At 47.2% G+C, this 24,313-nt stretch overlaps 1 protein-coding gene across 1 annotated transcript in view; it reads left to right on the top strand.

Annotated features, from left to right (window-relative positions):
• The window catches only part of PRKAR1B (protein kinase cAMP-dependent type I regulatory subunit beta), a 166,102-nt gene that overhangs the window by 53,785 nt on the left and 88,004 nt on the right, over positions 1-24,313 (top strand). Inside the window, exons 5-6 of the mRNA XM_060260551.1 lie at positions 18,980-19,041; positions 22,162-22,208. Coding sequence (XP_060116534.1) covers positions 18,980-19,041; positions 22,162-22,208 — 109 coding nt within the window. The remainder of the gene's footprint in view (positions 1-18,979; positions 19,042-22,161; positions 22,209-24,313) is intronic.

Genomic DNA, 24,313 nt, shown 5'->3' on the forward strand with positions numbered 1-24,313 from the left:
CTTTCAAGGACAACCTCTGCCAGAGCTATGGCTGACCCAAGGCCATGCCAGCAGGTGTAAGTGGAGGAGTGGGGAATCAAACCCGGTTCTCCCAGATAAGAGTCCACACACTTAACCACTACACCTCCCCTCCCCAAACCCTGCCATTTCTCATGCAATGGGAGGATTATTTCCAACCTCGGAAGCCTTATCGCTCAGTTCGAAGCAGGTTTACTTGGAAGTCACTTGAAACCAGGTCTTGAATTCAGCAGGAGCTCACAGGAGCACAGCTCCTGAACCTTTCTGATGGCCTCCCTCCTCCCCTCCATCTACCTACATTGTCCATTGAATTTTGCCACACCCCCAACAGCCCTCATTAACCCATGCCACCCTTTCTCCACTTCTTATGTGATTTTGGGGGGTGGGTGGCTTGCTGGCCTTTTGACTGTGTGTGTGGGGGGGCAGCCAAGGAGAGCTCTGGGTGAGCGAGGCCTCCTTGGGCTGGCTGGGTCTCCTTTCTTGCATTGGGTTGCTTTTGGTTGTTGGGGGTGGCGGCATATGCTAATGAGTTATGATAATGAGTTCCACCACCTATTATTCTACAAAACGACCCCTGCTTGGTACTGTAACTTTAAAGAGATGACCTATAGGGCCATGTGGCAAGGTGGGGGGATAATACTTTGGGCTTTTGCTTCATTCAGTGCTTTGGGACAATGTTTTGGCTAATGTGTAAAGTTCTTAAGATAACTAGCTTCACAGAAAGAGTAAGACTGTCGTTTGCTGGCCAGCCGGCTGCAGCCAATGCCTAACAGATGCTCCAGATGATAAACCGCCTCTTAATCCCATTCCCGCAAGGGAATGCTACTAGGTTGTTGACCATTTTAAAGGAGGCATTTGTTAAAGATCACCCTGGGCACATGAATCCAAGGCTGGCGGACATGAAAGAGGGCCAAGAAGTGGGTTCCAGCTGTGATCTGCTGTCTCTTGTCCTCTGCAAAAGGCCCCTTCCCACTTGACCTGCTGGACGAACAAAGGGACAATCCTCCCTCCACTTAAAACGCTGGATTTAGCTTGTCGATGTAAAAAATACTCAGAGTCACCCTATTCTTCCCTCTCCTTTTCCACCCATCAGTTTGGCCCGAGGGTGTGCTTTTTGGGGGCAGAGAGAGGAGCCCTGAAGAGCTCTGTTATGTGCGTTTGCTTTTCGAGTCCTGCGTCACTCCAAAAAGGTTATGCACGGACATTTTTCTTTCTTTCTCTGGATGCATCATCTGTAACAGCCAGGCTAGTCTGCCAGAGAGCTGGATGAAATCTGCTGATTATAAATAATGTGGACAGCTGGTCTCTAACGAAAGGCCAGGCAACATCCAGACCAAGCCGTTTTCCAGTTAAACTAAAACTGGCCATTTGGATCGAGATGATTCAGGGTTTTTATGGCTCAGTAGGGGAGGAAATAATTTAAATTTCTTACCTCTGTTGACTCTCTTTGAGGGGGGGGGCGGGATTGAAGCATAAGATGGAAGGTAACGCTTTGGACAAATGGCCCAGGATGGGGTTGCCAACCTCCAGGTGGTGCTTGGAGATCTGGAATTTTAATTGTTCTCCAGATGACAGAGATCAGTTCCCCTGGAGAAAATGGCTGCTTTGGAGGGTGAACCCTATGGCATTATACCTGCTGAAGTCCTTGTCATCTCCAAATCTCCCCCTTCCCTAGCTCCTCCTGCTCAACCTCCAGGTATTTTCCAGGTGGGTGTTGGAAACCCTGTGCTGGGAATTCCGTGAAGGAGCTCTCAAGCAGTTTTTCCTTTAAAAAATGGCAAAAAAAACCCCTTTTCCTTTTAAAAAGCAGACATATGAGACCCTAAATCACATGGATTGTATCTAGTGGATTTTTATACCACCCTTCCTCCAAAGTCCTCAGGGAACATGATTCTCTCTTTCCTACTTTATGCTCACAACAACCCTCTAAGGTAGGTTAAGCTGCAAAAGGGTCACTGGCCTAAGGTCACATAGCGGCAGAATGGGATTTGAATCCAGGACTCCCACACCACAGTACCACACTGTGCTCTGTACTCAGGGCTTTTTTTGAGCAGGAATGCAGTTCCAACTGGCCTAATATGCAAATGAGTTCCTGCTAGGCTTTTTCTACTAAAAGCCCTGTGCAAAACAATGTTGATGTCAGGAGGTGTGGCCTAATATGCAGATGAGCCCCTTAATCTTAATCTTTACTTAAGACAACCACAACTTCAATCGCTTCCAGAGCTGGACCAAAGTTTTTTGGCACCCTTGGTGAAGGATTTCCCCAACCACTAACCACTGCCTTCTCAGTACACCATCTGCCCTTCTGTACACCCTTCTGTACTCAGTACACCATCTGCCCTTCTGCCCCGATGGAGGAAGGGGACCAGACTTGCTGTGGGATGACAACTGGGGCACCTCCTAGGGCACCCATTTACCATGGCAAACCCACAGGCCCAGCGCTAGGAATTCCTGCGCCGCAGGCCGGATCCCGCTCCTCCGCCCCCCCCATGGCAAAATTAACACGCACAAAGTGCGCGCACGCCAGTGACATCACGATGATGTCACTGTCATGCACCCCGACTTTGCTGAGGCGGCCTGAGCCTGGGGAGGCCTCAAAAGCAGCAGGCGCGCTCAGAGCACACTCGCTGCCGCGCCCCCCGACTTTGCCGAGGCCAACCAATTCTCCGGAAGCCTCAGCAAAGTCAGGACGGCAGCGGGCGTGGGGAGAAGGGGTGCCTCATGGCGCCCCTAGACCAAGTGGCCTACTCCTATGTGCTGGCCCTGCAAACCCATTTGCTGTGAGCAGGACAATGAGGGGACTGCAACTGACACCAATCCATTTCTGGTGTCCTAGGTGCTCAAGTATGCTTAATGGAAGGGCCAGCTCTGCTTCCAGAAATGCGAAATGGCACATGTTATTTTCTAGACCACCCCTGATTAAAGCAGCTCCCGCTAGATGAATAATCTGCCAATTTAATTGATTGAAGCTTGCAGCCCTCTCTTGAAGCTTGGGAGCCAGCTTGGTGTAGTGGGTAAGTGTGCAGGCTTTTATCTGGGAGAACTGGGTTTGATTGGTACCTAGGAAGAGCCTCTTTCTGGTTTGGGCCAAGGTCCTTCAAACTCGGTCCTACAGGGAATAGCAAGAGACCGTTAGGGAGTCCACAAGCATCAGATCAACGCTGTTCATCTTAATAACCTGCTATTCTAAGGTAGTCTGCCTGTGCTCTTGGGGTCTTTGACTGGCATTCATGGCAGTTAGCCATTCAAGGGTCATAAATTAATTAGCCCATTCCTAATTGACTTTATGAACATCTGAGTTTTATTATGTAGAGAGTCTGGTGCAGTGGTTAAGTGTGTGGACTCTCATCTGGGGGAACTAGGTTTGATTCCCCACTCCTCCACTTGCAGCTGCTGGAACGGCCTTGAGCCAGCCATAGCTCTTGTAGGAGCTGTCCTTGAAAGGGCAGCTTCTGGGAGAGCTCTCTCAGCCCCACCTACCTCACAGGGTGTCTGTTGTGGGGGGGGGGGAGGTAAAGGAGATTGTGACCGCTCTGAGACGCTGAGATTCAGAATATAGGGCGGGATATAAATCCCAATACCTTCCAATATCATCTTCTTTTCAGCAGCTCTCTGAAGTATGAAAAATCTGGTGTGCGCACACGAGTCATGTGTATATGTAGTGCTAGATGTGCATAGAGAGTGTGATTCTCATGTAATGGAGGTGGAGATGCTCCAGTGGTCCCAAATCTGCAAGCACAAGAAACTATCTTACATTCAGAGCTTGTGCTGTCCCCAACAGTAGCTTACATTCTGCTTGTTGTGATATGTAGGCCTTTTACAAAGGAACATTACGTGCTGAGTATAACCGGGAAGTTTTTTACTCGTAACGCTTAAATGCCTTGGCACAGCCAAGTTGTGATGTATGTGTTGATGTTCCCTGGAAATGCGTGCAGGTAAAAGTTCAAATAACTGGGAAAGGAATGGCCAGGGATTTAATTTTGGCACTTCAACGTTCATTTTTCTTCGGGCTTTAAGCATAGAAGCCAGGTCATTTTGGAACGCTACATGGACTTTACTTCCCATAACAATTTCTGTAGAGTACAAAAATGGAAAAAAATTCTGTACTTATCAACTGTCTGATCCCTACGTAATGCAGAGGCCAGATTTTGAGCATTCTTTTTTAACTCCAGCTGGACAGACTCAGCTTGGCTTACAGGTGTGCTTCAATGACTTGGAATTTGATGCACAAGAAGAAATATATAGCCCTTTCGATGTTACAAAAATGCATTCCTGGTCCACGTTGTTGTAACAGAAAAGGAATATATTCCCTGACTCTCTAAAATATAATCTCATCTAGTCACTTCCCTCCCCTTCCCCGCTCTCTTGGGAAGGATCTTTCTGAAAACACACAAAAAACCAACTTTTGCACAGCCAGGGATTCAAGAGGTTAACTGGTTTGGGAACTTGATGCAAAGGAGGCTTCTGAGCCCCATCACATGGAAGGTAAGCGGGCCTATGGATTTATTACTTCCAAGAAAAGAAATATAAGGAATTTGTTGTTTGCACTTCTCTTATTCCTTTTTAAGTGGATTAAGTGTAAGTGGGATTTAGGGTAGACCTTTTTGCTGCAGTTCCTGGTCAGGGAGTTCACTGTGGCAAAAAACCAAAACAAAACCAAACTCACCCTTGTGCTTTTTACAGTGGAGGGGCAAAAGCAAGAGGTTTAGGGGTCAGATGCCCTACAATTGCCACCTTCTTCTGGTATGTGTGCCCTCTGGGTGGAAGAAGCAGAGTGCGGTTCTTTCCTGTGAGCCCAGTGGAAATCAGAAAAGCTACAAGATGCTCTCTCTGGACTCCCTTACCAGCATGAAATGGGAGATTGTCTTGGCAACATCAGGAGAAATCTGCCATTCTGGGGGAGAGGGGATAGGCCAAGCCACATTTGCCATGTTTCGGCAGGTGTCCCAGCAATGCTGACTCTCAATGCCCATCCAGGAAAGGATCTTTTTATCACATCTACAAGTTCACGAGATTTCGACAGAAAGAGTTGAACAGGCCGCTGACCGGGAAGCAACTCTTGCTTTGTTGTAAGAAGACCCAGACGATTCAGGTTTATGAGACCCCATTTCAGCCCAGAGCTTCCTTGCAGACCAGGCGAATCTTTTCCAGCCCTGATGTTTTATGGTCTTCTGGGATTTAAAGTTTTCACTTGGAGGAATTTGCACAGCGACTTTCTCTTTGTTCCAGTGTGTTCAAAAAAATAAAATAAAATGTCTAAGCTGTATTTTTTTTGGGGGGGGCAGCATAGTTTGGCTCAGCATTATGTCAAGAGTCTTTGGGGGACAAAGTTGTGAAGAATTTTTCTCCTTCCTCCATAGTTAGCATTTAGCAAGATTAGAACGCCAGAGGCAGGTTTTTTGGTTTTTTTAAAGCTGTCTTTATAAAAAGAAAACCTGACAGAGCAAGCCAGGGCGCTTGTCTGAGCCGCACACCTGCTTGAAGTCATATTTGTAAAGGAGGTTATGTTTTGTCAGTGTTTGATTAAGGGAACAGTTGGCAAACATCCCCCTAAAAAAGCACTTTTCTGTCAGGAACAAATTGGCGATATCGAGTTGAAGTGAAGAAGAAAAAAGCACTAATATCTTAACTATTTATACCTCAACTATATCTACTGACAGGAATATTACAGATGGTAGAAAGCCGGGAAAAACTGAGGGAAAAGATGACTAATGAATTTTTTTAAGTCGATGACAAAACTGGATCCTGAGGAGATGAGAAAAAAAATGCCTCAGAGACGTTCCCTGGAGAGGTGACTTGTATGGTGCTTAAGACTGAGGAGGGAGATGCAACTTCTCCCCCTCAGGCATGCACAGTTGGAGTTGCATTTCTGAGGATCTCTGCACCTACAAGCTGGCTCTAGAAATTTCCAAAATTCACAGGCCTAACGCCTTTCGCCATGATGCTCAGAAGCTGTGAAAAAATAAGATGGTATTTTTTTTTTACATAGACGCCCTTTTAAGTTATTTCATGTGCCCTCAGACATGAGCAATGATATGATTTTAGCCTTAATAGTGCATCATCCTCCCAGTTTGGTGTGGGATGTAGTGGTTAAAGTGTCGGACTAAGGTCTGGGAAATCCAGGTTCAAATCCTTGCTTGTGCCATGGAAACTCATGGGGTGACCATGGGCCAGTCACACACTCTCAGTCTAGCTTAATTTACAGGGTTGTTGTGAGGATAAAATGGAGGAGAGAATAATGAGGTAAGCTGCTTTGGATCCCCACTGGAGGTGAGTCTAGCTTAACTTACAGGGTTGTTGTGAGGATAAAATGGAGGAGAGAATAATGAGGTAAGCTGCTTTGGATCCCCACTGGAGGTGAGTCTAGCTTAACTTACAGGGTTGTTGTGAGGATAAAATGGAGGAGAGAATAATGAGGTAAGCTGCTTTGGATCCCCACTGGAGGTGAGTCTAGCTTAACTTACAGGGTTGTTGTGAGGATAAAATGGAGGAGAGAATAATGAGGTAAGCTGCTTTGGATCCCCACTGGAGGTGAGTCTAGCTTAACTTACAGGGTTGTTGTGAGGATAAAATGGAGGAGAGAATAATGAGGTAAACTGCTTTGGATCCCCACTGGAGGTGAGTCTAGCTTAACTTACAGGATTGTTGTGAGGATAAAATGGAGGAGAGAATAATGAGGTAAGCTGCTTTGGATCCCCACTGGAGGTGAGTCTAGCTTAACTTACAGGGTTGTTGTGAGGATAAAATGGAGGAGAGAATAATGAGGTAAGCTGCTTTGGATCCCCACTGGAGGTGAGTCTAGCTTAACTTACAGGGTTGTTGTGAGGATGAAATGGAGGAGAGAATAATGAGGTAAGCTGCTTTGGATCCCCACTGGAGGTGAGTCTAGCTTAACTTACAGGGTTGTTGTGAGGATGAAATGGAGGAGAGAATAATGAGGTAAGCTGCTTTGGATCCCCACTGGAGGTGAGTCTAGCTTAACTTACAGGGTTGTTGTGAGGATGAAATGGAGGAGAGAATAATGAGGTAAGCTGCTTTGGATCCCCACTGGAGGTGAGTCTAGCTTAACTTACAGGGTTGTTGTGAGGATGAAATGGAGGAGAGAATAATGAGGTAAGCTGCTTTGGATCCCCACTGGAGGTGAAAGGCAGAATATACGTAAGTAAGTAAATAAATAAATGATGACAAATCAAGATTGGCCTCGAGAACTGACCAGAGAGTCCCATTGCTGTGGCAAAGAGAAAGTAACCACTCCGTTTATTATAAGAAGGTGATATTAAATTAGAGCTCCAAATGAAATATTCTTTGTAAAACAGAATTGGTGCTCCCCTAAGGCAGTATGAAAAAAGTAGGAAATTGGATGCCAAAATACACCATCAGTCTATACCCTGATCCTTTCCTTTCCTTATTTCCCTGTCCGTTTGTAGTGTGACGTAGAGGCAGCATGATTAAAATAGCACCATGTTTACTAGGCTGATATTTATAGCCCAACACAATCACAGTACATTAATTAACTGAAATTAAAAAGCAGCAGGGGCCCAGGCGCCCACTGGGTACAATTGTTCTCAGCCTCATCTCTGATGCACATTTTTGTCTGGGAAGAGAATGACTGAGAAAGGTGGAACCGAATAGTATGCTGTTTTTATTTTTTATTTTTCTGGCCATAATGTCAATAAGGAATCTGGGGCCAAACCTGTATGTTCAGGGGGTGCCAGCAAAATCACAGTTGGATGCCCCAGATTCCTTCCTCCTCGTTCCCTTTCCAGAAATAGTCGTGTGAAGAAAATGAAGAGGGTGCATGTCTGTGTGGGAAGGCAGGTAAATCACAAGGATAGTGATTCTCTGCACTGAGTAACCTCAGCCAAGGCTCAGCATGGCACCTGGAGAAGGGGACAAAGGAAGCCCTGTGGGTGACCAGCGATAAACATGAGAGCCTCGCGATGCTTTTCTGCCCAGGCTGTTTTCTCCAAGGTGAAGGCACAGGAAGTGGAGACAATCCTGGGCAAAGCAAGCAAGCAAGAAGAGAGGAAGTCAGCAGTCAAATGACTAGCTGGGTCCACTTGCACAGCCCTCCAGCAGAACCCAGCACGAGACCAAAACAGCCCAGGACCTGGGAAGACAGACTGCCACCAAAGGTGCTGTTCTCCTTCTGCAGGCCATCCAGCTACCAGGACAAATATCAAACCCACTTGCAGTTCTTCGGCTTCATTTACCAGCCCTGTATCCACAGTTTCAGCTCTGTTGGAGGACCTTGGGCCAGTCTCACAGTTCTCTCAGAACTCTCTCAGCCCCACCTGCCTCACAAGGGGCCTGTCATGGGGAGAAGAAGGAGATTGTAAACTGCTTTGAGACCCCTCAAGGTAGAGAAAAGCAGGGCATAAAAACAAACCCTTCTTCTACAAGAATCTGCTAGGGGAGGAGAATGTGCACACCGGTGCCTCAGTTCCATCAGATGTGCAGATGCACCACTGAAAGCTTGGGGACATGTGAACACACAAGACACATATGGGAAAACTGAGACTCATGCATGGGCTGGACTCATTCATGCCTGCTGTTTCTTCAGGGGAATAAGGTGTGTTATCCCGAATTTTGGCAGAGGTGCAATGAGCAGGAGGTACTGTTCCAATAACTGATAAACCGCCGCCCCCCCCCCACTAGAATGCTAGCCCAATCCAAAGGTGTCATACTAGCAGCCAATCACAGAGGCTAATGTTGCAAGGGATACTTTGAAGACTGCACACCCATTCCTCAGTAGGTCATGAGGAAAAGTACTGAGATTCCTTGTTTAAAGTCCAGGAGCCCCTGGCAAAGTCGCCTAGGGCCAGCTGTTGCAGGCTGAGCCCTCCTTTCCTCCCCGCTTCTCTTCTGCTCTTGCCCACGCAGTTCTCAGGGAAGAGATGACTGGGGCAGAGTAAAGATCTCTGCCGGGATAGGAGCCTGGAAAAAACCCTCCGCCGGTGTTATGAATCCACTACTGCCTATAGATTTATTCTGAATGTGCATAAAAATGAATGTGAAGTTATGATCTGGAGTTGCTATCAACGTAGGGCCTGGGATTGGACGCACCCAAAGGCAGGAAAGCTGTATGGATTTGGTTTGCACATTTGGGGGAACGATTGAAAACCCCTTTTTGGATGACAACTTTTATAAATAAAAGTTTATTATTATTATTAGTTCCGTAGGGCCCGCAAAACTGCCCTCTTCCCGCGAGCTTTTTAAGACAGAACTCTTGATAAGATCAGTAATACCGAGCCATCTTATACGCCATTCGATTGTATTTTAATGTCATACTGTTTTATTGGTTTTATTGTTTAAATTATTAATTATATTATTTATTGTTTATCTGTATCATGGTTTACCATGTCTTGTTAGCCGCCCTGAGCCTGCCTAGGTGGGGAGGGCGGGGTATAAATAAAAGTTTATTATTATTATTATTATTATTATTATTACAAATGAATGCATATGGGGGGGGCAGCCGTCAGCAGAATCACGGTGATAGCTTCCCTCATCCTCCAGGCATATTAATTTGAAGCCACTGTGGGCATAGTTGATCAATCCCAATTGCTCAGTGGCGGCCTTCAAATGAACATGTACGTAGTCTGGGAACTCTGTCTGCTGTCATAACCGGCTTCCCCTATGTTCAGTCTGCAAACAGTGTGAAGAAGCACAGTATGGTATGGTGTCTTGTATTGGGGGGTGGATTGTCACCAGGGGTCATTTTGTAGGAAAAGAGGTGCTGGAGCTCATTAGCACAACTCCTTTGCATATGCCACACACCCCTGACTTCGCTGGAAGGCGGACTAAATTATATCAGCTCACCAACTACCTTAAAACGCTACTTGAATTATAATTGTCATCATAAAACCTTAGTCCCATCATACTTTTAAAAATTCCTTTCTCCTATGTGGCCACAGTGGCATGAGGAAGATTTCCATCCGTCTGCTTTATACGTTTTGGTTATTTTCCCGTATTTTTGTGGGGAAAAATAATAGAAAGTTTGTCAAATCTAACAGTTCAGCAACATTCTTACAGGGGGGTTGAACAATGGTGACCAGAAGCGAGTTTTTTTTTGGGGGGGGGCATTAAGAAAAAAAGAGCGCAGCAAAACTGAGAGGTTCCCGAGCTCTGCTCCTGTGAGCTCCTGCCCTAAATGAGGCCTGATCATCACCCAGATAAAAGGCCACAACATCCAAGGCACTTGAATCTCAGCGGTTTTCAGCACAGCCCATTCAAGACTGCAGCCATCTGGTCGGTTCTACTGATGCACGAGTGCAAAGAGCAATGTGCTTAGCGCAGTTCTGTGTGTGCAAGAAATAGCGCGAATGATCCTGTGACACGTAGTATTTGATTTGACTCTTGCACTCATCGTTTGTGAACGTGAGGGATAATTCTTGTTCAAAGTGCGTGTGTTGCTCATGAACTTGAGTAGCGTTCTCATTCAAATTGTATGTGTTTTTGGTGGTGGAAAGGGCCATCAAGTCACACCTGACTTATGGCGACCCTGTAAGGTTTTCAAGGCAAGAGACATTCAGAGGGTGGTTTGCCATTGCCTGCCTCCGCATCACGCCCCTGGTATTCCTTGGAGGTCTCCCATCCAGATACTAACCAGGACCATCTCTGCTTAGCTTTTGAGATCTGACGAGATCTGGGCTATCCAGCTCGGGGGGGGGGGGATGTTGTTTATTCCATACAAAGTAGTAATTTATCACATGTACAGTGTGCAAGATTATTTTCATAGCACAGAAAAACGTTATTAGTATTATCATTTTACAGCCTCAGCTCTCTTCCTTTTGGGACCATTTTGAACAGATGGGGCCATAACAGATCAGGCCAGTGGCCCATCTGCTGAGTCACACAGTGGCCAAAACCCAGGCGCCATCAGGTTGTGCCCTTAAGCAATACCCACACAACAAAGAGGAACGTACAATGTTGTGCAGATCACAAGAGATACCCTTGTACTATGCCTTCTGCAGGCAGAAAAGCACAAGTGGACTGCAGTCTGTTTTTAGTCCATCCATTTGCCTGTGGACTGCTGGGATGCAGCCTTTTGAGCCTGGGGAAACAAGAGAGGGCCACGTGTGTTTGCTCTGTCTAGTCCTCAGCTTCAGCCCAATGGGACTAAGGCCACTGGATGGGTTGAAGAAGAAGAAGATATTGGATTTATATCCCGCCCTCCACTCCGAAGAGTCTCAGAGCGGCTCACAATCTCCTTTACCTTCCTCCCCCACAACAGACACCCTGTTAGGTGGGTGGGGCTGAGAGGGCTCTCACAGCAGCTGCCCTTTCAAGGACAGAGTCTCAGAGCGGCCTACAATCTCCTTTCCCTTCCTCCCCCACAACAGACACCCTGTGAGGTGGGTGGGGCTGGAGAGGGCTCTCACAGCAGCTGCCCTTTCAAGGACAGAGTCTCAGAGAGGCTCACAATCTCCTTTTCCCTTCCTCCCCCACAACAGACACCCTGTGAGGTGGGTGGGGCTGGAGAGGGCTCTCACAGCAGCTGCCCTTTCAAGGACAGTCTCAGAGCAGCTCACAATCTCCTTTACTTTCCTCCCCCACAACAGACACCCTGTGAGGTGGGTGGGGCTGGAGAGGGCTCTCACAGCAGCTGTCCTTTCAAGGACAACCTCTGCCAGAGCTATGGCTGACCCAAGACCATACTAGCAGGTGCAAGTGGAGGAGTGGGGAATCAAACCCGGTTCTCCCGGATAAGAGTCAGCACACTTAACCACTACACCAAACTGGCTTTGGGAAGGGCCCTGTTGCATGCTCCTTATCGACTTCTTCTCGGGAAGGGTGCACGTGGTGTTTGCCTGAGCTGATTTTTATCACTCGGAGACATTAGCAGCCTGCTTATCCCAGGCAAACATAATTAGGGGCATTTCCCTAAGATGTAGTGTACAGTAGAGAAGAAACAGAGGAAGCGTTTGAAAGGGAACACCTGCATTATTTACTTGCCTGAGTCTCAGCAAACCAACACGAGGCTCCAGATTTTCGGTCCTTCTTACTAAGGGACAATACTGAGCTTTAAAAGCATTCCTCTGAAAAAAGGGTCTTCTCTGAGATTGCTGCTGGATGTCGTTGCTTGGTTCATATCCGCTTCCTACAGTACTGGAGAGCATTAACCTTTTCATGCCTAACCCATGGTTCAGGATAGGCTGAGAGTTGAAACTATTGGTTCTGACCTCATGCACAACCGTGGATTATTCTAACTAAAGTGAGCTTGCAATGCTAGGATGCATCCAATGCTCCTTCTAAGCTGTGGAGTTTTGTAAGCAAAATTTCTACTTCATGAACTCCTGGCATGAAAGTTGTGAGCGACATTGGCTTGCTCTGGGGTCATTTTTCCTGAGCTAAGATGTGTGAGCTGGAGGCTAAAAAACTGTGAGCTAGCTCACACTAACTCAGCTTAGAGGAGAGACTGGATGCATCTCACAGGTGATCGCTCAAATCCTACTTTGCCTCAAAAAGTGCTGGTTTTGTTGCCTTTGCACTTTCCCTGTGTGTGTGCCACATGGGGTGCCGAGGAGATGCCAGGAAATCTCCAGACCCCACCTGTGCTTCCCACAGACACTCCATTGAACAAATGCAGAATCATTCGCTGTGGTTTTACTCCTCCACATTATTTTGTGAGGTGTTTTTATTGTGGGCTAAAATGGTGTCTGTTAGGTGCCCATAGGCATGTCTTTGTCTTGGATAATAAAAATGCAGCAGAACCAGGAAAATTCAGAATACCTGTTTTTGTCATGCCATCATCTGTGCAGTTTGGTGTAGTGGTGAAGTGTGCGGACTCTTATCTGGGAGAACCGGGTTTGATTCCCCACTCCTCCACTTGCACCTGCTGGAATGGCCTTGGGTCAGCCATAGCTCTGGCAGAGGTTGTCCTTGAAAGGGGAGCTTCTGTGAGAGCTCTCTCAGCCTCACCCACCTCACAGGGTGTTTGTTGTGGAGGAGGAAGGTAAAGGAGATTGTGAGCCGCTCTGAGACTCTTTGGAGTGGAGGGCGGGATATAAATCCAATATCTTCTTCTTCTTATCTAGTTCTTGAATTAAGAACATAAGAGAAGCCATGTTGGATCAGGCCAATGGCCCATCCAGTCCAACACTCTGTATCACACAGTGGCCAATAATTTATATATATATATATACATATATACATACACACACACTGTGGCTAATAGCCACTGATGGACCTCTGCTCCATATTTTTATCTAACCCCCTCTTGAAGCTGGCTATGCTTGTAGCCGCCACCACCTCCTGTGGCAGTGAATTCCACATGTTAATCACCCTTTGGGTGAAGAAGTACCTCCTTTTATCCGTTCTAACCCGACTGCTCAGCAATTTCATTGAATTCCCACGAGTTCTTGTATTGTGAGAAAGGAAGAAAAGTACTTCCTTCTCTAGTTTCTCCATCCCATGCATAATCTTGTAAACCTCTATCATCATGGCACCCCACAGTCGATGTTTCTCCAAGCCAAAGAACCCCAAGCGTTTTAACCTTTCTTCATAGGGAAAGTGTTCCAAACCTGTAATCATTCTAGTTGCCGTTTTCTGCACTTTTTCCAATGCTATAATATCCTTTTTGAGGTGCGGTGACCAGAACTGCACACAGTATTCCAAATGAGACCGCGCCATCGATTTATACAGGGGCATTATGATACTGGCTGATTTGTTTTCAATTCCCTTCCTAATAATACCCAGCATGGCGTTGGCTTTTTTTATTGCAATCGCAAATTATGTACATTTGACAGGCCTTTCCCCCTTCTTCTGAGGTAAACATGTCAGGGGTCTTTCTCTTTGAGAAAGAAATTCTGACCACCAAAATCATTCTCACAGATGTACAGAATTTATTCACAACCTGAAAGGATGCAACAGCATACCTGTATGGTTCCTAGGCTACCTTTTGCCTGACCGCATGCCACTCCAGGGGTCTCCAATCTTGTTGAGATTGTAGGTGCTTTGGGAAATTTGAGAATCCAGAGTGGGCACCATCAAAAAATGGCTGCCTTGGGAGACGTCACAAAATGGTGGCCCTTTGACGCTGCGCCAAATCGCTAGGTGAGGAGGAGGTGGCAAGCCACAGCATCTGCTCTGAAGAGGGGGAGGAATGCCGGGATTGGCTCTTTGCTTTTGGTGGGGTCCCCAAAAACTGGAAAATTTGGAGGTATAGTCAGAGGAGGGGGAGGTTTGGGAAGGGGAGGGACCTCAGCAGGATATAACACCAGAGAGCCCACCCTCCAAAGCAGCCATTTTCTCCAGAGGAACTAGTTTCTCTAGTCTGGAGATCAGTTGGAATTCTGGGGGATCTCCAGGCCCCACTTGGGGGTTGACAACGCCTTTTCTCCCACTGCCATTGAAATGGTACCCTACCTTTCTCCATAGGAAAGAGATGGGCCGTTCTCATCGGTCGTTTTCGCACTCACCTTCCGCCGGCGCGACCCCCCTCTTCACCGCGCAGGATCTGCGTGGATTTCGCACTAAACGCTGCGGAGCAGCCAGAAAAGCCGGAAGCTCCCGTCGCAAAAGCCGCGCAAACGCCAAACTGCTTTTTGGCGGTTTCAGTTTGAGCGGCTTTTGCGCCGGGAGCTTCCGGCTTTTCTGGCTGCTCCGCCGCATTTAGTGCGAAATCCGCGCAGATCCTGCGCGGTGAAGAGGGGGGTCGCGCCGGCGGAAGGTGAGTGTGAAAACGACCATCATTTAGATGAGAAATTCTTAGGCTGTGATCCAATGGGCAGTTTGGCCCTATATAGTTGCTTTACCTTAATGGATTAAATGGGCGCATTCACACACCCACGTCTGCCAACTGTTCCCCAGTTCAGTCTGTCGTAAGATGAGTTGGAGACAGCATAAATAGATAGCTGTTGCTTTCTGGTGCCTTCAGATCCCTGCGCATGCATCCTGCATTGCTGGATGTCTGAACTCCTCCATCGTGTGCTCAAACCAGTTCAGAAGTCTGAACCTTTAGTTCCGGTTTTGCCATTCTGTTTTTTTAAAAGGGTAGAGCATATGCACATGGGAGCACATGCGCACCCAGAAAATGTTTTCCAAAAAAGTCAACATTTTTGTGAAAAAAAATACCAGACTGCACACTCCGTGATGGACATGTATCACTAATCTGAACAGTCAACGACAGAAGAAGCGCAGTGTGGCTAGATCATGGTGGAAGCCTGATTGAAAATTTCCATCACAGAATGTGACTGAGTAATTATGGCCTCACCCAAACTGCACCAACCTGCCAGTCTGACCGCAGCCTTAGATTCTCCTATACTCAAGTCCCCATCGTCTTGTACTGGACATGCAGTTGCCCTGTCTTTCTCAGCTATATCTGGAATGGAAACTGGATTAATATATAAGGTTGCACTTCTAGATCCTGCTTTGGAAATAATTGGAGATTTGGAGATGGATCCTAGGGAGGGCAAAGTTTGGGAAGGGGAGGGACCTCAATAGAGATAGAACATAGTAGAGTCCACCCTCCAAAGCAGCCATTTCCCCCGGGGGAACTGATCTCTGCCATCTGGGGAACAGTCAGAATTCTGAGAGGTCTCCAGCTCCCACCAAGAGGTTAGCAGCCCTCCCAGAATTACGACTGATCTCCAGACAACCAAGATCAGAATTACGACTGAACTCAAGACAACTCTGAAGAAAATGGCTGCTTTAGAGGGCAGAATCTGGCATTAGATCCTGCTGAGGTCCCTTCCTTCCCTAATCCTCCCTCCCCCTGGCTCAAGCTTCAAATCTCCAGGAATTTCCCAATCCGGAGTTGGCCTCAGAGCCACCCCCTTGTATGCCTCCATGGCTTCCACAGCAGGGGGCAACCTTCAGCCATCCTATTGCCCCCCCCCCCTTCCATGCAAGCTTCTCGCATGCGAGTATGAATCACACCGAGCCTCTCCAGTCGAAAACGATAACCATTCAGGGGTAAAGATAATGCTTTGGTTTCAATTTATGACCGGGTGTTTCCTAGAACCGAGCCCAAGCAAATTTTGGAACCACTGGACAGGAAATAAGCTAATAATGGGATTTTGCAGTATGCATTTTTCCATATATGGGAGTGAAAATGTGCCAAGTTAGTTGCTGACCTCCTGGCTGTTTGGGGGGGAATCTTCACATACGCACACACACACACACAAAAATTCCCTTTGTTCTCCTTACTCATTTGGCTTTGCTCTACATTGGGGAGGGGGCCCACAACATGATTCCGAGGGCCTGTCGTAGGTTTTTATTGTTTGGTTAATTTGTGCTTTCTGTGTTTCAACCCATCACAGTCTCCTTTCCGTAAACCACAGTAGAGATCTCTATGCACCCTCCCATTTCTTTTCCCTCTCCACCCCACAGGGCTCTCTAGGGTTGCCAAGTCCAATTCAAGAAATATCTGGGGACTTTGGGGGTGGAGCCAGGAGTCTTTGGGGGTGTAGCCAGGAGCCATTGGGGGTGGAGCCAAGATCAAGGCTGTGACAAGCATAATTGAACTCCAAAGGGAGTTCTGGCCATCACATTTAAAGGGACAGCACACCTTTTTAATTCCTTCCTTCTGTAGGAAATAATGAAGGATAGGGGCACCTTCTTTTGGGGTTCATAGAATTGGACCCCCTGGTCCAATCTTTTTGAAACTTGGGGGGTATTTTGGGGAGAGGCACTAGATGCTATACTGAAAATTTGGTGCATCTATCCCAAAAAACAGCCCCCCCCCAGAGCCCCAGATACTCGCAGATCAATTCTCCATGATTTTCTATGGGAATAAATCTCCATAAGGAATAATAGAGTTCCCAGCAGACATTTCCCTCCCCTCCCCCCACTTTCTGATGACCCTGAAGCGGGGGGAGGGTCTCCAAACCGGGGGATCCCCTGCCCCCACCTGGGGATTGGCAACCCTAGGGCTCTCTCTCGCTTCACTCCCCCTTTCTCTGCACCCCCCTTTTCCTCTCTTTTCCCATGCGTGCTTCTCTCTGGATTCCTATATCTCAGTTCCCCCCACCCCCCTTTCCCCCTCTGCTCTCCTCACCTCTCTTCACTAAGATCATGAAATCTGGCCCCAGCCGTGGCCAGGTTTAGCTGACAAAAGCAGTTTCAGGAGCAGCGTAAATAAATGGAAGGGGTGTCTCCATCTGCCGTACTTCCTCCACAGCGAGGGCTTCCAGCCTCCAGGTACGGTTGCCAGCTCCTCTCTGGCCATCCATCAGTCAATTTCCCAGACTGGGAAATTCCTGGAGATTTGGGGTTGGGGAAGCCTGGGGAGGACAGAGACCTCAGTGGGGTACAATGCCATAGAGTCCACCCCCCTCCAAAAAAAAAAGGCAGCCATTTTTCTCCAAGGGAACTGATCTCTGTGGTTTGGAGTTCAGCTGTAATTCTGGGGGATCCCCAGGTCCCACCTGGAGGCTCCAGATGGGGCCTGGAGATTTCTTGGAATTACAGCTGGTTGCCTAACAACAGAAATCAGTTGCCTTGAAGAAAATGGAGTCCATACCATAGACCTTTATTGGCATTAATACAAAAATACAGTATACTTTAAAACCAACACTGACACTATAGAATATAATAAAACCTTAGGAAAAACCAGCAAAAGTTACATGACATAAAATAGCAGTAAGCTATGCATGAGTAAAAGCCTCTCTGATTTGGATCGCAACCTGTAAAAAGCAAGCAATGTGAGTAGTGACAAAGTTGTGTTTCCCGTGGAGTAAAAAGCGAATCTTGGCATTGTCAGAAAGGTCTTGATGGTCAGAAAGCAGTGCATCTAGATATCTTGCACATGGACTGCTATAAAAAGGGCAGTCCAAAAGAACATGAGGGACCGTTTCGATGACTCCTTGACTACAAGGGCATCGTCTAGGATTGCGGGGGATTCTGTGGTATCTTCCGAAAAGGATGGCCGATGGTAATGCATTAAATCTAGCCAGCATGAATGCTCTTCTTTGGGGAGGATCAGTTAAAAAGAGGAAATAGGGAGCTAAAAGCCCAGGAATCTGGGATAAACCCAGATAGCTTGGGGAGCAAGTTTTCCGAGCTGCCTCAGTTAGATGTCGCAACTGGATATCTAGTAGTCTACGTTTGATGGATTGAAATACCGCGGAAGCAGAGGATAAATAAAATGCATCCAAGGAAATTCCTATGGATGTGAGGCCCCTCCCCTCCCCAACCTGAAACTTTCCAGGATCCACCACTAAAATCTCCAGGAATCCCCCAACTTTATCACAACCCTCTCCAAGCTTCATTTGCTTCCTACACACAATTCCAGCTGCTTTCCCCCTTCTCTGCCCCCAAACTCCATGCTGACTTTTTATTTAAATATTAAAAATGGCTGCTGGGACCGTGTTAAACACTGGGCTGGCTCTTTGCCACGGGGAAGAGGGGCTTTAAGGCAGAAGCAAGTGGAAGCTGGGAACAGGGCACCACACTGCAGATAGAGCTTCTCACTCCACTTAGGAAGGTGGAGCCTGGGAAGGCAGGGCTTGCCGATGCTGGGGGCGGGGGGGGGGGGCGGGGCTCAACAGGACAGAAGGCCACAAAGCCCACCTTCCAAAGCAGCCAACTCACCTCTGTCATCTGGAGACCAGGCGTAATCCTGAGGCCTCACCTAGACTTTGGTAAGCCTTGATACAAACACTCAGGGCTAAGCTGCACTTGATGTGGGATTGGCTTTTGTGTCCCAGAAACTAGCCATGAGAGTTTCCAGTTTGGATCGTAAGCATTTCCAGTTTGAATTATCCCCCTTCTGTACCATTTTCCTGAAAACCACACCTGTTATACGAGTGGTGTTTAATTCGATAAAGAGGAGATTAGTCTACAAGAAGAGATCACAAATCTGCCGCATAACGACTTATTTCTGTGCAACGCAACAAGCAACACGGTGACTTCTTTCTGTGCTGAAGGGGAAAGTTCCAACACATTGTGGCAGACTCTGGGCTTTTGTCCGATGAGCTGATTGAAAAGTTGACGGGTAATGTTTGTCTTTTTCTCACAGTGACATCTTCGATGCCATGTTCCCTGTCACTCACATTGCTGGGGAGACAGTCATACAGCAGGGTAAGTAAGACCATTTCCTGGCATTGGCAAGTGTGGAATGCAAAGACACTCAAGGAACTGGAATAGGGTTGCCAATCCCCAGGTGGGGGCAGGGGATCCCCCGGTTTGGAGGCCCTCCCCTAGCTTCAGGGTCGTCAGAAAGCGGGGGGAGGGGAGGGAAATGTCTGCCGGGAACTCTGTTATTCCCTATGGAGATTTATTCCCATAGAAAATCATGGAGAATTGATCTGCAGGTATCTGGGGCTCTGGGGGGGCTGTTTCTTGGGGTAGAGGCACCAAATTTTCAGTATAGCATCTAGTGCCTCTCCCCAAAATACCCCCCAAGTTTCAAAAAGATTGGACCAGGAAGTCCAATTCTATGAGCCCCAAAAGAAGGTGCCCCTATCCTTCATTATTTCCTATGGAAGGAAGGAATTGAAAAGGTGTGCCGTCCCTTTAAATGTGAGGGCCAGAACTCCCTTTGGAGTCCATTATGTTTGTCACAGCCTTGATCTTGGCTCCACCCTTAATGTCTCCTGACTCCACCCCCAAAGTCCCCAGATATTTCTTGAATTGGACTTGGCAACCCTAAGCTGGAATGATGTATTCAGCCTCCAGATGTTGGCTTCTGTGCCCGTCTGCTGCTTCTGTTCTGCAAAGTGCAGAAGGTGTGTGCGTGTGCACCCTCCACTTGAAGAATCGGTTGGCAAAGGAAAGGCTCTTAACTTTCCTTTCCTTGTCTACAATTTGCCATTTCTCCTCCCTGGTTTTGTTTTTTTTACCAGTAGGGGGTTCATCCCCCCCCCCCCCTTCCAAATCTGGGCCAGGAAAACTGGTGTCGCGTCGATGGCGCGTGGCAGTGAAATTTTCCACGGTGTACCACCGAGCACATATCCTGCTGCCTCTTCTGCTTTGCTGAACAAAAGCAGCTGCGCCCAAGTGGCGGAACAGGTGGAGAGCAGTGGATTTCCCAAATTAAATTGGAAAACAGAGGAAGTGCGGGGGTCCCCAGCACGGGGCCTGTCGGCACCATGGCACACGCCGGTACTATTGAGCCTTGGTGCTACTGAGCTTTCCGAAAGTGGGTGGGGCCACAGTAAGGCGGGGCTTGTCGTTGGCTACCCTCTTTCAAATGAAAGGGTTTTCTGCCAGAGGATCAGTAGGACTAGAAGCACCTGGCTTTCCATAGTCAGTGTGTAGTTCCATTTCCTCTTCAGGCTTTCCGTCGTCACAGGGAGAGGTAAAGTGCGGGGTGGGGGGAGGTATTTCACTCAGGTCCCCCTCCTGCAGCAACCGTTTGGGGTTTGATTCCTCCCATGTCAGCTATTTGGGGGCGGACGCTCAGCACCCCCTCTCAGAATTCCAGCGCTCCAGCTCACGAAGGCTGGGGACCCCTGCTGTAGTATTTCTGCCTCTATCGTCATCACCTCTCTCTGCAGTCATTCCTACCCTGTATCTCAGTGCTGCCTCTCAGTGGAGGTGGTCAAGTTGGTAGATGTGGGCAGCTGTGCCTCCTACTGAGGAACAACATATCTGATTTCTTTTTAAAATGACTTTTCTGGCACACCACCATCTTAAGCAGTCATCTCGCATCAAATGTTGGAGGTAAAATAGAAGGGCAGAGTTGCTAGGTTCACCATTGCCATGGCAACTGGCCAGGGTGGCAGCGTGGACTTACCAGCATCGAACTGAGGCCTAGGTTTCTGTCACAAGTGATGTGACGTTATCTTGTCAATGACAATGTGGGGAAGCCATTTTTAGCACAGAGCTTTTGTCCAAATACCAGAGCAACCGCATGGCGCCGGTGACATAATGATGTCACTTCTGGTGCATGCCAGAAATGACAACACTGTATTGCTGGTAACAGAGACCTAGTCCACATTTTGCTTCCGGTAAGTCCCCTGCTGGCCAGCTGACTGGTGCCAGGTAGAAGAAGAAGATATTGGATTTATATCCCGCCCTCCACTCCGAAGAGTCTCAGAGCGGCTCACAATCTCCTTTCCCTTCCTCCCCCACAACAGACACCCTGTGAGGTGGGTGGGGCTGGAGAGGGCTCTCACAGCAGCTGCCCTTTCAAGGACAACCTCTGCCAGAGCTGTGGCTGACCCAAGGCCATTTCAGCAGGTGCAAGTGGAGGAGTGGGGAATCAAACCCGGTTCTCCCAGATAAGAGTCCGCACACTTAACCACTACACCAAACTGGCTCTCCAGGTGAGGGTCTCGAAATCCTAGTATAGAAGGAGGGGGGATGGAAGGGAACAGTGGCGGATGAGAGAAGTGTCTGTGCTAGCCCCATTCTTTTTATTTTATTTTATTTTTTTTTGTTCGATTTATATCCCGCCCTACCCCACCAAAGCGGGCTCAGGGCGGCTTACAACACAGAATGCTAACAGTAGATCAGTTTAAAATACATTAATAATTCATACAGTAAAATACATAAAAATACATAAAACACACATCAATATACTAGGCTACCTCTTCCTTAAGTCGGTTCTTCAGTATTCCAGTGTTCAAATATTCTGATGTTCATACGTTTGGATATTCAGGCATCCCGGTATCGGTCAGTTGTATGCCAACCGGAAGAGGGCTGTTTTACAGGCCCTGCGGAACTGTTCAAGATTCCACAGGGCCCTCACCTCCTCCGGGAGCTGGTTCCACCAACAGGGGGCTGCAATCGAAAAGGCCCTGTCTCTGGTCGCTTTCAGACGGGCCTCCTTTGGCCCAGGGATTATGAGGAGGTTCTGAGACCCCAATCTCAGCACTCTCTGGGGAACATGTGGGGAGAGACAGTCCCTAAGGTAGGCAGGTCCCAGGCCATAAAGGGCTGGGCATAAATACCCTTTCACTGGGTATTGCATCTTCCTTGCAGTTTTGTAGAACAGCAGTGGTGGAAGACTGTGAAAGATGCGGAGTAGAACTGGAACATGCAATTTCATTCTTACAGTACTTTCTTAAGCATCCTATGGTGAGAGTTTCATTCTTACAGTACTTTCTTAAGCATCCTATGCTGAGAGTTAAGTCCCATTGAACAGGCTGGAGGAGGATTCTGAGTAGACCTCCTTTATAGTCTCATTTTCCAGTACCTTTTGGAAACAGTTTAGAGACCCACCAACACTTACTGATGTTCTTTCTTGATTTACAGGTGACGAAGGAGACAATTTTTATGTGATCGATCAAGGAGAAGTGGATGTAAGTTGGAATTTACTTCCCATCTCAAAGGAGTTCTTGGTTTCTTTTTTCTCTGATCTTCATTGAGAGGCTCCTGTTTATTTGATCAGATGTTAGGATGGTAGACTTGCCCAGATCTTGGACGTTAAGCAGGATCAGCCCTGGGTAGTATTCAAGGTGCGAGACCATCAAGGAAGTCCAGGGTTGCTATGCAGACGCTGGCAATGCTAATCCATCATTCATCTCTGGCCTTGAAAATCTCCTTGCATTGGCTATAATTTCATGGCACTTTCCACCAACATATCTATATTTATGTATTACTTTATTTATTTATACTCCATCTTTCTCCCCAACGTGGACCCAAAGACCTTCCATCATTCCCCTCTGCTCCTCTGTTTCAACCTCACAACAGCCCTGTGAGGTAGGTGAGGCTGAGTGTGTGACTGGACCAAGGTTACCCAGTGAGCTTTCCTGGCAGAGTGGGGCCTGGGTTTTGCAGATCCCAAATCCTAAATATTTAAAAGCTTGGCTCTGCCCCCTCTGATATTAACTGCAGACTGAGTGTCCGCATGACCATTTCACCTGCAGCCACCCTGCATCTGAACCAGATCAAGATGGTTGATTTGCTTCGATTTAAAGGGAGAAGCCCTGGGAGCCTGACAAGTCTTGTTTCGAATGAGCATGATTGGGATGCTCTCCATTTGAGGAGGCTGGCGGGGCGGGGCGGGGCGGGGGGGGGGGACATGGTGTGGAAGCAGCCAAGGAATCTTTTCATTCAAAAATATTTCTATTGTAGCTTCTGGGGTTTGCCTTGCTCTCCATCTTTTGGTGGGGCCCCCGTTCCCCTTTGGTGATGGATCTAGTTCCAAAAGTTTAAATGGCTTTGTCAAGGACGTTGAGTTCCATGATACAAGGGGAAGAAGACTCTTCCACCTTCAGAGTTCTAGGTTAATTGATCTGGGGTGGGGGGGATATTCTCCTTTGAATCCAGATATTTGAGCCTGTGCGCTGTACGGTATTTTTTTAGCCCTCTCCTTGCATCTCAGTTTTTCAAAACCAGAAGTACCTTTCTCCTGTGACAATTTTAGAGAGGCTTGTCCCAAATTAGAAGCTTTGGGGCTAAATAGAAATGTTAGGAATGAAGAAATGATAGGACACAGACCACATAAAAGTATGCCATTAATCCCTATGTAATAAAGTAAGATCTGTTTGACAATTCTGAGAGATAGAAAAATATAACTAGTTACTTTAGTAGACAATATATATGATTATGAATGTTATGTGATTATGAATGATGCTCTATCTCTTTTATTCATATTTATATGCTTGTCTCTAGCAAATACGATTGCTTACATGAAAATGTAGTATTGTAGTATTTCTATCTCATTTTTTCCTATTTGTATTTATATTTGTTCGTATAAAATTTTTAAAAATTAAAGAGACTTTGGGGCAAAGTAGACCTTGTAAGGATTGTACATGGTGCTGTTGCGAGCCAAAACTTATTTGTCCATATAAAGGAGGTTAATTTGGTATCATAAGCAAAACAAATTATTTTAGGTTTAGAAGTGCATTAACCGCCCCTGCAGGCAAACAGTTTGCCACAGAACTAGCAAGGTGGAAGGTGATCGAGATGGAATGCGCCCGAGGGGGCTGCCTGTGAAACCAGAGGAGGCCGCATTCTTTAATCACCCAGGTTAGCTTGCATGTAGTTCGTGTCTCCCCATTTAGAGAGAGAGAGAAAGAGAGAGAAGAAGAACCCTCGGGCTAATGGTTTCGTCTTCAGAAAATTGCTTTTTCAAAAATCCTCTGAATGAGTGTGGGTGCCACTTTCAGGGGAAAGTGCAATGAAGCATAGATATAAGACTTGACTCTTGCCTGGATAGCACAGAGTGTACAAAACTTTTTGCCTCTGCCTCTAAAGGAGAAAGTCTGATGGATGCAGGGTTGTGGTTAGCAATTCCATTGTTGTTTTTTTAAAAGACTAGCTATTTTCCAAAGGAAGGGATCTCGCAGTGCCATCCCAAGCGGAGGTAGACCCTTCAGTCCTGGGGTTCAACAAGGCGTTAACTCTGGTTAAGGTGGATTCAGGCGGGCAGCCATGTTGGGCTGAAGAACAGAACAAAGCT

Source organism: Heteronotia binoei, chromosome 20, assembly GCF_032191835.1.
Source record: "Heteronotia binoei isolate CCM8104 ecotype False Entrance Well chromosome 20, APGP_CSIRO_Hbin_v1, whole genome shotgun sequence".
In the NCBI taxonomy this organism is placed as follows: Eukaryota; Metazoa; Chordata; class Lepidosauria; order Squamata; family Gekkonidae; genus Heteronotia; species Heteronotia binoei.